General features: G+C 38.5%; 1 protein-coding gene across 1 annotated transcript; it reads left to right on the top strand.

Annotated features, from left to right (window-relative positions):
* The first annotated feature begins 34 nt into the window (after nucleotides 1-34).
* On the top strand, nucleotides 35-11,165 carry LOC135481824 (coiled-coil domain-containing protein 181-like). The gene is given in 8 exon segments (XM_064761548.1): nucleotides 35-95; nucleotides 814-961; nucleotides 1,834-2,215; nucleotides 5,446-5,654; nucleotides 5,656-6,037; nucleotides 6,040-6,260; nucleotides 7,462-7,613; nucleotides 8,715-11,165. Coding segments are annotated over 7 exon segments (1,635 nt in total). The 5' UTR covers nucleotides 35-95; nucleotides 814-826; the 3' UTR covers nucleotides 8,869-11,165.
* Nucleotides 11,166-14,656: the final 3,491 nt, after the last annotated feature.

The following is a 14,656-nucleotide window of genomic DNA, read 5'->3' as shown; positions in this document are numbered from 1 at the left end:
ACCTCTCATTCTTTCAAGGCGCTCATCGCCAGGGAAACCGAAAGCCATTAAGACAACAACAACACAGCGCTTAACAAGGCAGCGGATTGTACATGGTAATTTAATTTTATTGATGTTAAACAATATTTTTTAGAATTACACGTCTCGTCTTTAGACACTGGAGTGTAGACCCCATATTCGTATAATTTGTAACATCTGGCAAATTGCCTGTTTCTTGGTTTAGAGGACGAGTTGGAGAGCTGACCTACGTCATGTCAGCACTTGTTCGTTCCGGGTGACTGTGAATCATATGGAAATTGTGAGGGCACGATGTGTAACGAGTCTACCTGTCGATTGTGCATGTTTTGTGGCAATTAGTCAAACTTTCCGGCTTCACTAACATGCATGTTATGTGTACATGTTACTAAGTATAATATCGTCCGCCTTACATCCCACAAGCTAGAGGCACAGGTTTTCTGTATTCGTATTAGCGCAGGTAAAATCACTCGTGTTTACTTTGGAAATGCTTGAAATCTTGGCTGAAGCCGTAATATTAAATTCACACATAATGTTTCTGATCTTTGGCCATTGTCTATCAGTTATAAAAACTTTATCAATCTGCCTAAAATTAGGTCTTTTCTCGGTATGACAAACTGTTATGTTTTAATTCTGTACGTTATATATAGATATGTTTCAAACTCCAAAAAAGAGCTCATGCATGTGACTGAGGTAATTTATTTGCATGAATGGACAACATTTGATTTTAACTTCTGTCAGTAAATGTACACATGTTTTTCTGTGCTTACTATGCTGTGGAATTTGATTTCTTTGCAGGATTTGTTGAACCATGAATGCTGTGGAGGAGCGTTTTGACAAACGACTTTTCGTAGATGACGACTTTAGCAAGGAATTAGATGCCTACATTATGGCAGAGGACAGCTCAGAGAAAAGTTCAGACAGAAATTCTACAACCAACAGAAAAGTAAACAAATTTGGTTTTAATTTTTTCTTTGTGTCGCAAAGACACAGATGTTGTGTTTGTTTTATGCCAACCTCAAAAGTTCTCCATCTATCACTTTTATCTGGGCTTTGGTCCTAGTGAGCAATATACAGTGCTTGTAAGGGCATTTGGGTTGTCAAAAATGAGTTTGTTACTTGTGGAAACTTTTGATAGTTATGCTGTTGACAAATGGAAACAGAATGGGCTTGGTTCGCATTGAATGTGGCTGTACACACACCAGATTCAGTTATCATGTGCTTCAGTGCGCATTGTTTCAATCTACAGACATACCTCGTGTGACAGTTTGATTTGATGTACGTGTACATTGGTTTGGTTATTGGGTGTATCGGCAGGTATACAGTTGCATTCCTCTAAATTCAATTTTATTATAACTTATAATATTATATAATAATAAATAATAGTTATTTTATCAAGTTAAACCGAAAGTATGACATACATTGATGTTATTAGAAAGAATTTCTGCCAAACTGCACTTTAGGAACAGCATTGAACTGAATCTAGTATGTCCATGTCAATCCACATCAATCCACATTGATGCCCTTGGAAGGTCTGTGAGTCAACAGAAAATATGTTCCGATTAAATGTGAATCAATTCAAATCAATTGAATTAAATAAAACCTTACTGGGTGTGTCAACCTCATTACTTGCCAAAGGTTGATGGAATACCCCTGACACTCGAAGTTCTTCCATCCACAGAACTTACTTCATTAACGTATAAGTAAAAAATTCTTGAGTACTGTGTTTAACACACATTAAGTAAATGAAATAATGAACAGTATAAAACAATATGAATTTCTCATTTCGCTTTTGGTTCATTTTTCTTGGTTTTACAGGTTATCATGACGGACAAGACAAATAGTGATGACATGGACAGAGATCTGAATGAGCTACTAGAAGGCATTGAAAAAGGGCAACTGAAAGTCAATAATGGGGAAACAAAGTCACAAGCCCATTCAGGTGATAGCGTGTGTAGTGAAGGCTCAGAGGTCACAAAAGATGATAGATCAGAGAGACCCAGAGGCAAGTGTGAGGCTGAAGACATGGATGTATTTATTCTGCCTGAGAGTGGTTCCCAGGTCAAGTCACCCCACTCTGTCACGGAGGGAGACATGTCCTCTGACAATGATGATGACCATGAGTATGAGTTGACGGAGGACCAAAAACGGGCCAGTCATGAGCTGGAGCAGCTTATAGCAGAAACAGAGGGTTTTCCAGGTAGTTGAACATCACATGTGCTAGCTTCTACTTATGCTGTTTGTGGCAAATCTCAACAACCAAAAGTAACGTATCTATAAATGAAAATTTAAGTTATATTAATATTTAATAATACTTTGTAGGTTGAAATCAGTTGATCTAGTTGGGGCACTTGGAAGCACAGAATATGCCCATAGGTGAATAATATGATCATTTTTAGCTCACCTGTACGAGGTAAGGAGAGATATTGTGAGAGGGGAGAGAAGTGGCAGTGTCGGCGTTGGTGACTGGTTAAGCTTTGTTTTTAGCTTCTGTATAATAGGCTCTCATACATTGATTGAAGGTCAAACTTTTTCATCATCTCCCTATGTCTGAATGGTATATATCGTTAAATTAAGTGTAAAACAAGATTGAAAAAGGGTACAGTCATCAGCGTAATATGACACTTAAAATCAATAGATAATGAGGCTGTGTTTTTGCATTTTTTCTGCCAACACTTGGTACTCTCTTCTTGCCAGAACTTCACCATTTAGTTCAGGTGCTGAAAAATATACAAAAGTGACAACAAGCATATCAAATTTCTCTTTGAAATGGTTTGCTGTTCTGCATGCAGTTGTAGAACAGATTGCCAAAGAACTTTGGAGTTTTTTTCAAATTCCGGATAATTTGGCGCTCAGGAAGGCTTGGATTTGATGCACAATTCGAAAGCATTTTGTACCCACCAAAAACAGCCATATCTGCTCTCGCCATTATATAGCTGAGAGCTACAAGAGGAATACAGCTGAAATTTCACAATAGCACCGGCACACAGTAGTTATAAAATGCTATTAACTGAACTGAAACCTGATAGACTGTAAATGCCTGTACACTAACACAGACGTCACATTGTACATGTGTTTGTATTGTACATGGCTACAGACCTCTGTAGGCATAGGCTATTTGGAGTGCCAAGCATAACATGTATTGGTAGTTGTCATCATAGATATGTAAGTGAATTCATTGTTTTTTTGTTGGATTTAAAGTCATTCTTACCTTTCTCAGAAGCCCTCCTGATAACTTGCTGTTTAAACAGGTTATATCTTTCTAATTGGGATCAGTAGTTACATCTAATTCTGTCTGTGTGTACTTACGATTTTGTCAATGAATCTCCGAAGAAACTACTGCGCTGATTAATGGAAATTGAGTAATTATTTTCATAATTACCCCCATTTAGTACTTGGCATAATGGTCAGTGCTTTTCCATATATTAAGATTTTGAAAGTACTGAACATATTTCCATGAAACTTAGCATTAGTTTCATAATTACTCTTGTTCAGGTACACAGATTTTGTCCACGGAACTCCTGCTAAAGTATTTCACCAATTTGTCTAAAACCTTGTGTATGTCATTTAGACAGCTACATCCTTAATAATAATGACAATTTGGTCATTATTTTTATTTTCATAGATACCACCATTCAAGTACATATTATAATAATGCTTTTCATAGCTGACCACACATTTCATTATCATGGTGTTCTTCTCAAAGTTCTATATTTCACATGGATAATATCCGTGAATATCTGAGAATAATATCTGACATGCAACCGGGCCTGGATAGCACAGCTGGTAGAGCTTCCGCTTCAGGAGTTGTAGATCCAGGGTCAACCCTGGATCGAATCACACCTAAGACCTTTAAAGAGGAAGCTGTAACTTCCTCGCATGGCGTTCAGCATTAAGGGGACATTGTCACTCTGACATACATATGTATTTCAATGTATCACCTAAGTTGAACATTATGCAGTTTTACGATCTGCTAAGTCAGGTGAGATATAGGTGTGCTGTGAATCCCTTGATATTGTTCGTCCTGGTCATAACTAAGACTTTAAAACAGGCCACCTAGGTACTTTTTTTATTTCGCCCTCAGAGTTAGGAGATAAGTCAATTGCTGGTTGAACTGTTGTCAGTCCAGTGTATCTGGGTGGGTCTTCATACGGTATGATATCTTTGGTGAAGTAGCAGTTGACCAGTTGATATGGCTAGAAATATTTATTTTTTAAACAACTGCACTCCATCGATTATGGAAGGAGCTGGCAATGTGCATACAATGGTTATGAAAGGAGGCTGTACCCAATTTACTTTCTAATCACTTGATTAGGCTGGCATGCTGAAACATTTAATGCCTATCCCTCGCGCCAGATGTTCTGCCATTGCTTGTTGTGATGACAGTTTTTTTATCCTGGGTGAAAGCAACTGTGATACCATGACGTGTCATGTGGCCATTACCAATTCCCAAATATGAATACATCTCGGGGCTTTGCCTTACCAAAAGTATAATCTGTATCGATTGTGTCACGTGCTGTAACTATTGCATGTCACTAGATGGTACATATTAGCAGATGTAATAACAGCAACACTATTAAAGGTAATTTATTTATTTATTTATTTGTTTGGTGTTTTGGGGGCCTCCATGGCTCAGTCGGTTGGCGCGCTAGCGCAGCGTAATGACCCAAGAGTCTCTCACCAATGCGGTCGCTTTGAGTTCAAGTCCAGCTCAAGCTGGCTTCTTTTCCAGCCCTACGTGGGAAGGTCTGTCAGCAACCTGCAGATGGTTGTGGGCTTCCCCTGGGCTCTGCCTGGTTTCCTCCCACCATAATACTGGCCGCCGTCATATAAGTGAAATATTCTTGAGTACAGCGTAAAACACAATCAAATAAACAAATAAATTGGTGTTTTACGCAGCACTCAAGAATATTTCACTTATACGACAGCAGCCAGCATTATTGTGGGTGGAAACTGGGTACAGCCCGGGGGAAACCCACAACCATCCACAGGTTGCTGGCAGACCTTCCCACATACGGCTATTAAAGGTAACATCAAGTATATGAAACGCTGTCCATAAAAAATAGTTTGATTTATTTTTGGGAATTTTTCAACCTAGTAAAATGCATTTGAAAATTTGAATTCTCAATGGCGTATTCTGGCAATATTGGAACCAGTGACATCACATCAGCCTTTTTGCCACTTAATACACATGGGCTGCTACATTTCATCAATAAAAATTCATGTACATATTCACCATATATTCACCAAAGGGACTATTTCAAGCAAAAAATGTGGATGTGGCGTCAATGATGCTCTGGCTCACTACAGACTACCATAGAATCTAATGTTTTAAAACCATTTTACACAGTTTTTACTGGTTTTTCATCTGACATATACTCCGTGCTAGTGTGTTTTTTGCCTTTAATATATATTATGTACGTGTTACAGATGAGGAACCTCCAGAATACGATGTTAAGGACCGTATCAAACAGCTGAATGCAGATTTGGCCAGCGAGCCTATGCCTGACGAGAGAGAACACAAAGTGATGTTCAAAGAAGACCCTGTGGACTTGGTGGTGCCCCCTGCAGAGTGGGAGGAGGACCCCTCAGCAGAGGAGGAGCCATCCCAGACCCAGCTCCATTCACAGACTGACAAAACCCTCTGACAATTCACAGGCAACTCTTAACAACAACAGCAGCAGTGATTCTCCTCAGGGTCAAAGTAAACATAAAGTCCTCATAGAACGGGATGGCAAATTTGAACTTGTCAGTGCTGATGACATTCGTGCCCGAGATTTGGGTATGCAGATGCAGTTCAATGATGTGTCCAGTGTGCAACGTGAAAAACGGGAGGAAATAACGCCATCAAGCACTGTACAAACTGATGAACCTGACAAAGAATCCAGTGTGATTGTCAGCCCTAGACCCCCATCTGCCCCTCGACCATCCTCTGGACACCCTGGTGGACACCGTGGTGTCAGACCAGCCTCACAACGACCACATTCAGCCAATGTTATAGAGCATGGCTCCGCCTTAAGAATTTCTCCTATGTATCACCATATGGACTAACTGAACAGGAAAAACAGCAGCTTCAAGAGGGCATCAAGAGAAAAGAATCCAGAGAGAGAAACATGAAGGCCAAGAAAAAGGAAGAAGATCGTTTGAAACGAAAGGAAAATGAAGAAGCATTTGATGCATGGTTGAAACGGAAACAAAATTCAGCTTGTAAAATAAGGACTAATTCCCAGGAAACAAAGCGTGAGGTAGGCTTACAAAAAACGTGCAGTGTGTATTCAAAGAAATAATTGTTCATCATGAGATGTACTGAGAAGCATACCACTGCAGGAGAAAAGATTTATTTCTGTATTTATTTTGAAGGATACTGAAGAATATTTCACTTATTCAACTGCGGCCAGCATTATGGTGGGAGGAAACTGGGCTCGTGGAAAACCCACGACCATTTGCAGCAGTTTGGAAAAGGACATTTGTGCCTAAGATACATAAAGTGGCATGACCTTACAGTTCACTGATCAGTATATCTGATAGGAGGTGTTTAATGACATACTGTGCAGGTGTAGATTTTGTCATTTTGGGAGAAAATTTACAATAATTTATAAACTGAGCCTTACAGACATGTTAAAACTTCCAAAACTTTACAGTTAACATCTCAGTACGAAGAGGCATCGATCAGTGGAGTACTTTTAGTTGATAGAGATATTAATATTGAGAGTATCGAATTAAGAATTACACATCAGATCTAATTGCAACATTTTATGACATACTGTTAGCATTAGGCTCTCATACATTGATTGAAAGTCAAGCTTTTTCATCATGCTTAGGCCAGTTAACCATGAACAGTGTAGAGGTATGACAGTCAAGAGAAGGTATGAGTTGTGATTTACAAAAATACCAACCTAGTGTGTGACATTTTTATGTGGAAATCTTACATTTCTAATATTGTAAATGTATGCTTAGTTAGAGGGTAACCTCTTGTTCTTTGGACTGCGGTAATTAAACCAGTGTAATGGAGGACAGCCAGATTTTTTATTTATAACTTTGAGCAAGAACTGATAAAACATTAAGTTTGACCAGTCCCATTAAAATGTCTCCCTTTAGTTTGCTTTCATCTTGTGACTAAAAATTAATCTGCGGTACCAAGGTTTGCTGTTTTTCTCTTCCATTTTGATAAATGTCATCATGTTTCTAAGGTGTTTTTCATTATGAGACAGTTCTGTACGATCTAAGACAATGAAGTTGGATTGTTTCCCCTTGTACATTATCTCGTAAAATGCCACCATCGCTTGAACTGTTTCATTACTGGTCTATTTTGCCTGTGTCTCAAAACATTTTGATATTTATGTATGATTATTTTTTCTTCTAAGGCTGGTAAAAGAGCATTTGATTAAGTTTAACTGTTTATCTTTCGCATTGACTCTAAATATCGATTGTGTTTTGTGTATTCAGGAGAGCAATCAGAGAAGCTACTTTAGGGAGTGGCTTCAGGTGAAGAAGGAGCAGAATAAGAGAGAGAAGCTACTGAAGCAGAGAGAGGAGGAAGAGAGAAGATGTAGTCAGCCATGCCGATCTCAAAAAGAGTGTGACCAAGCCTTTAGACAGTCAGTATACTCACTTGTGCTAAAACAACTTGCTATTACTCACGGATTCACAGGCAGTAAATTTGCAAGAGCTGGAACATCCAGCAATAAGTCAATGCACACAGGCCCCTTGTTATTTGAATAGCCCATGTTAAATGATGGGATGTCAAAAACTGGACTTTCTAGACCATGCTGAAAAATTTGGATGTCAAACAGTTGACTGACTTGTCCATGCTGAAAGATAGGATATCAAACAGCTGACTGACAAGATCATGCTGAAAGATGGGATGTCAAACAGTGGACTGACTTGCCTATGCTTAAAGATAGGATGTCAAAAATTGGAGAGACTTATCCATGCTGAAAGATAGGACGTCAGAGAATTGAGTGACTAAATCATGCTGAAAGAAAGGATGTCAAACAGATGACTGACTTGTCCATGCTAAAAGATAGAATGTCAAAACTTGGACTGACTTGCTCATACTAATAGATAGGGTGTCAAAAATTGGACTGACTTGTCCATGTGGAAATACAGGATTCGAAAATTGGAATGACTTGCCCATGCTGAAAGATAGATGTCAAACAGTTGACTGACTTGCCCATGCTGAAAGATAGGATGTCAAACAGTTGACTGACAAGATCATGCTGAAAGATAGGATGTCAAACAGTTGACTGACTTGCCTATGCTGAAAGATAGGATGTCAAAAATTGGACAGACTTATCCATGCTGAAAGATAGGACGTCAAAGAATTGAGTGACTAAATCATGCTGAAAGATAGGATGTCAAACAGATGACTGACTTGTCCATGCTAAAAGATAGGATGTCAAATAGTTGACCATCTGACCGAAGTTAAAAGATATAGGCTGTCAAAAATTGGACTGACAGACCAACCAATGGATGGAGAGAAGGATTTAAAGAGCTTCTTGTCACAGCTAAGGTTTTACGATTTCCCCATTGTAAGGAAGTTTCAGGAAACTACTGCATGTATAACCATGGAAACCAATCTAGCATCTGTTTTATCCAATAGACTTGTCTCCTGTGTAGTACTTTACTTTATTACTCTTATGAGTGAATGTAGTTGCATACTGCTTGGCGTAGTTCATTGATTGCTTTTCTTTGAACAGGTGGCTCAGGAAGAAGAATCATGATGCTTGGCACAGACGTGGCCTGGAGCGACAGAAGTATGGAATGCTGTCATCAGCCAAGAGGTTACACAAACCTCTGACTCCCCTTCAACTGGCTAATTTCTACAGATTGCTGACTTACCACACATACTGACCTGTATCACTGGTTACAACATAGCACCTGCTGGCATGTCATTGTGTGATAGATGGGAGAAAAACCTGCTGCGACACCCAACCAAAGCTCAGGGCAGGTGTCAGCTGATCTGTATGAATTTTAATAGTGGTTTGTGGAGTTGGCAACTAACCAATCACGTAGCTCTAACAGTTTGGAGGAGGTTTTTACATTCAAGTCCTACTACAGGCACGCTTGACAGTTGATGAAGGGAGATAATGCATGGGCTGCCAGTGTCCAGGACTACACAGTTATGCCTGGTTTGGAGATGCTGAATAATGCATGAAACCAGAGGGTAACTCAAAACGACCACAAAAGCCATGACCATATAATGCTTGCTGATTAAGTTGATCAAACAGATTCAATATGATTCTTTTTCAAATACTAAAAAAAATATTAGTAATAAACACTGCATTCAAATTTCCAAAAAGCATCAAAAGTTCAAATGTTAAAAGTCTGCAATCGAGCACAATAAAGGAAAGCTTCAGCTGAGGTTCCTAAGATACACAACTTGGCACCACATGCTTTTGCACAGTTAACTGTCATCCTTCTACCTTGTCCAAACAGTTTACAGTGAGGAGGGGCACAGGAACAGGAGACCTTACAATTCCAACAAACTTTTTGTTTCTACTAGTGGTGCCCATTGTTGCTAATTTTGCTGATCATGTGATACAATTTTTTGCAGTAAATATGTCAGGGTAAGAACATATACAGCTCATATTTTAGGCATTAAGACATACTTTTGCTTTGTTTAAAGCGCAAAGAAATTGACTGTTAGTATTGCAGGGTTTTTTTTTCTGTTCAGCATACAATAAATGTTCATGATTTTTTTTTTATAAAACTACATCTAGATTGGCTCTGTTCAGTTGATAATGTTGTTTAATTGCTTGATACAAAAGTTCACAAGTAAAACATTTCCTCTTCATGCAACATGTACTGTACCAGTAATTTCTGTTGAGATCTTTTGCCATTGAAGAGCCTCAACAAAATGATGTAGATTCCCTGCAATTTTTAGACAAATAGCTCTGTTCCTGTTCCTGTTTTACTTGTTAACTTCGGATTTGTTGTTTGCTCTTGACTGTGTCTTTTTTATTAAAAAAACATCTGATCAAATAATAACTTCACAGGTCATGTTTGTGAGTTTTCAATAACGGTGAAATATTTTTATCCCCATGGTCATACATGTATTTACATGTAAACATTGCCATTAGTTTGTTACTGTGTTTATCTGTCCATCTGTCATAGCATAATAACTTCTTGTCAATGAATAATTTTTAGTCAGAGCATCCCAGCTAAAAACATGCTTGCAATTTGTAGATTTGCATGTGATATTTTTGTATTCAAAATTGACTCTAGTTTGGGAAGCAGATATCACAGATGTCTTATGTCACATTGTCTTATGTATTTGTTTATATGTTGTTCTTGTCAATGTGTCCTAGCAAAAAATATACATAGGATTTAACTGAATTTTATAGACAATGTCCCCACCAACTGTAGATATACATCTGTTATTTTAGTGGCCGATGCATTGGTTTCTGCATATTTATGGCCCTTTCAAGTTTAAAGGACTTGGTTTCTGTATTTCATCTTATATACTTCTGAGCAAAAGATGTACTTTGGATTTCAGTATATTTTTGCACCTGAAGGGGATTATTTTGTGTTCTTTTTTTCTCTGCTCTGATTTTATGTAATAATTAGCCCTTTTACAGGTTAGTGACCTGTTTATAGATAGATGTATACTCATGCTGGCTTCCTCTCCGGCCATACGTGGGAAGGTCTGGCAGCAACCTGCAGATGGTCATGGGTTTCCCCCGGGCTCTGCCCGGTTTCCACCCACCATAATGCTAGCTGCTGTCGTATAAGTGAAATATTCTTGAGTACAGTGTAAAACACCAATAAAATAAATAAATAAATCAGATTTGTTGTTTACCGTGTGTATAAGGAGGTGCCATATGCTTATGGCTCAAGTGTTGGTACAATCAAGAGATGTGAACAGTTACATAATTATTTATGTTTATTCTGCAATTTAACTTACCTTGTAGTTTATTACAGAATATTATAGAGTTCACCAAATGACAAATACAAATACATTAATTATCAACACCCTTTCTCAAGCGGAAGTCTATGGACACTTGAACATACCACATGTGCATACATTGTTTATACTTCCTAATTAGGTTTAATTACACACTGTACATTTTGTTTGTACATATTGATTTATTTTTGGTACAAAATAGACGTGAACTGCTAGATGTAAGAATTGTATCTTAAAAAATAATTTAAAATAACACGATAATAAAACATCATCAGTTCATCTCATTAGTTGGTTGAGTGTCCACCCAACATGATTGCTCTCGGTATCTTGGATGTCAGTGCTGTGTGACAGGATGGATTGTCTTATATTTGACATATTTATTTATTTGGTGTTTAACACTGCACTGACGAATTTTCACTTATATGATGGTAGTTTTATTAGTGGAGGATACTTGATTGCCTGAGGAAAACCACTGCTCTTTCTAACACGTATTGCACAAATATACACACCATATTTGTGGAAGACAAGTGCAATTCAAAGATACTGAAGCATCTCGTTGACCAGTTGTTGTCACCGCGAACCCAGAAAGCAGGTCAATCTAAAATACCCATGATAGAAAGACAAGGGAACTTGGCTGTATGCGCCTGAATGCTCTGTGCTAAACGTGATACACAAAGATTTCTATGGTTGAGGCATTGCAGATATGAATTAGGCAAAGCCGTCTCAAGGTAGACCTTGTGGAACTGCACTCTTGTAGCGAACATCTCCAGGCAAATTTGCGGACATAATCGAGTATGATGATCACAGATTGATTGAAATAAGTTTGTAGTCCGAACGATCGAATCTGCTTGGAATAAGTTTCGAGTTCAAACACTCGCAACTACTCCTCGCCTGTGTTACCTGCTGATAACACAGATAACAAACCACTTCTCAGCGATTATCAATCAATCAAAATAAAAACCATTATAAACGAATTTCCTATTCTCAATGTCATGGTGACAGGTGACTGGAATGATCCCACTAGAAAGGAATTCGGTAAAGAGCTTATTTAGTTTTGTGACTCTTTTTGATCTTAGTATTGTTGATGTTAAATGTTTGCCTACAACTGCTTTCACGCATGTAGGCTAGGCTCTTACGTCCACCTGTTGGTTAGATCATCGTGTATGCACAAACGTTTTAATTCGGTAAATGATGTCTGCGAGCTTTATGTCTTCTGACCATCGCCCTTTGCGCGTTATGTTAAATTGGAAGTCACGACCCGGTCTAAGTATTAATTTGAACCAAGACAAATATTGTTATATTGATTGTAATAATTTCTCTGATGTTGATATAAATAGTTATTACTCGAATGGTGGGTATAATCTGAACTGTGTTCATATTCCTTTTGATGCTCTTTTTATGTTCACGAGATAGACATTGCTCTGTTTCGAGCTTGCCTTGGCTGTAATATCACGGGTATTTTGTTATCAGTCTATGCCAATGACATGTCAGCTCGGCCCCTGGAGTTACTTCTTGACGTATGTACAGATTTATCAGTCAGTCATCACGTCATATTTAATACCAAGAAATGGACGTTGTGGTGGTTAGGCCAAGGTACTATAAAATACTATAGTACTATAAATTCTGTGATCCACCCACTGGACGGCTTAGTGGGCCTGTTTTGTTATATCATGAGTTTGTCATATACATCTTGTACACAGTAACACAAGCGCCTTCTTCGTTGTGACGAACATTGAAGGTCAAATATGAAAGCTTTGTATTCGATCCAACAGTTTAATTAGAAAGTTCAAAACTTGTAGTGAAGCTATCAAAGAAAAATTGTGGAAATCATTTTGTGTCAACATCTACAGTTATGGTCATCATATGACAAGAAAAAATGATGTGTAATAACTGGTTAAGAGAGCGAATGTTTTACCGACGTGATTGTAGTGCCAGATTAGTGTTTGCGGTAAATTATGTTATGTCTTTGAGAGAAGTACCAAGATAATGGAGTTCCGAGCTCGGTCTCCTCCCATCGTATATAAGTGAAATATTCTCTACCATGGAATAAAAAAAAACCAAAGAAGTAAATAAATAAATATTAGTCTAGATACTACAGAGTCACTTCCATGTGATGATTCGTCATTCAAATGCACTAAACAGATACTGTAGAATCCATTCCGCGAGGAACTGGTCATTCTCATACACTATGCAGCTTCTACAGAATCAGCTCCACATGGAGACTGGTCATTGTTATACACTATACAGATTCTACAGAATCAGCTCCACATGAAGACTGGTCAGTCTTATACACTATACAGATTGTACAGAATCAGCTCCACATGGAGACTGGTCATTGTTATACACTATACAGATTGTACAGAATCAGCTCCACATGGAGACTGGTCATTGTTATACACTATACAGATTCTACAGAATCAGCTCCACATGGAGACTGGTCATTGTTATACACTATACAGATTGTACAGAATCAGCTCCACATGGAGACTGGTCATTGTTATACACTATACAGATTGTACAGAATCAGCTCCACATGGAGACTGGTCAGTCTTATACACTATACAGATTCTACAGGATGACCTCTACATGGAGACTGGTCATTCCTATAGCCTGCACAGATACCAGAGGATTATCTCCTAGAGAGGATTGGTCATTTTAATACTCTATACAGATTCAACAGAATCACCCCTACGTGATTCAAATACATCGATCAAGCAGATAATTAGTCACCTCTACCTTATTGGACTGGTCATTCATATACACGGTATAGATATTATAGTATCAGCTTCGCGAGAGGAGTGGTCATTAGCGTGCCAGCACGGTGCAATTATGACCCAAGAGCCCATCACCAGTCGAATGTGGGGAGGTCTTTCGGCAACTTGAGGAAGGTCGTGGGTTTTCCCTGGCACTGCTCGGTTTCCTTTCACCATGATCCTGGCCACAGTCGTATAAATAAATTATTCTTGAGTAAAGCACCAATCAAATAAATAAATGTAGCCTATTTAAGCCTAGATACCACAGGATCACATCACACAAGAGCACGTATAATTGAGGTCATTCGCAAAATAGCCATGCGAATAGTTCCGACATACGTAGATGTGGGTTACTTATATGTTTAAACCTCTGTCATGACATTTTAATTGCTTTGGCCCAGAATATCATGAAAAGTAATATTAACCCGAAAAGGGGATGTAAAACACTGTGCATTGGTGAAACATCTATTACAATAAGATAGATAGTTCTGCTTAACCGGTACCTGAAATAAGCCTTCAGGACCCACAATTAACAAAACACTATAAATGACACACTGCATGAGTGACACCTGAAAGTTTGGCTTAGGGAAAATGACACGACAGGCTTATAATCTTTGTAAACCAACCCGGACAACATTTTTGTATTTAATTCTTAATAGCTTGTTTCGTCCACTGCTATCGAGTGCCCCATGTGGACACGAGGCGAAGTAAGGGGGGAATAACTCTTCAGCGCTATGAAGAGATTCCACTGATGGTTATCCACGCCTTCATCAAACTTACTGCAGCGAAAGAAAATGAATATAAGATGTGAAAGGGCTACTTCCGATTGAAGGTAACGTCGCTTGTATTATGTTCCTTGCTGTATTCCTTGTAGAATTGAGTAATGTTGAGCCAGACAGGGTTAATCCTAGCAAAATTATAGGACTGGGCTTAACAGACTGTTAGATCTAGGACCGTGCTTGGGTAATCCCCCTACAACAAT

Source organism: Liolophura sinensis, chromosome 1 (assembly GCF_032854445.1).
Source record: "Liolophura sinensis isolate JHLJ2023 chromosome 1, CUHK_Ljap_v2, whole genome shotgun sequence".
NCBI classification, from domain to species: domain Eukaryota; kingdom Metazoa; phylum Mollusca; class Polyplacophora; order Chitonida; family Chitonidae; genus Liolophura; species Liolophura sinensis.
Note: the sequence above shows the minus strand (reverse complement) of the source record. Positions and strands in the feature narration are given on the sequence as shown.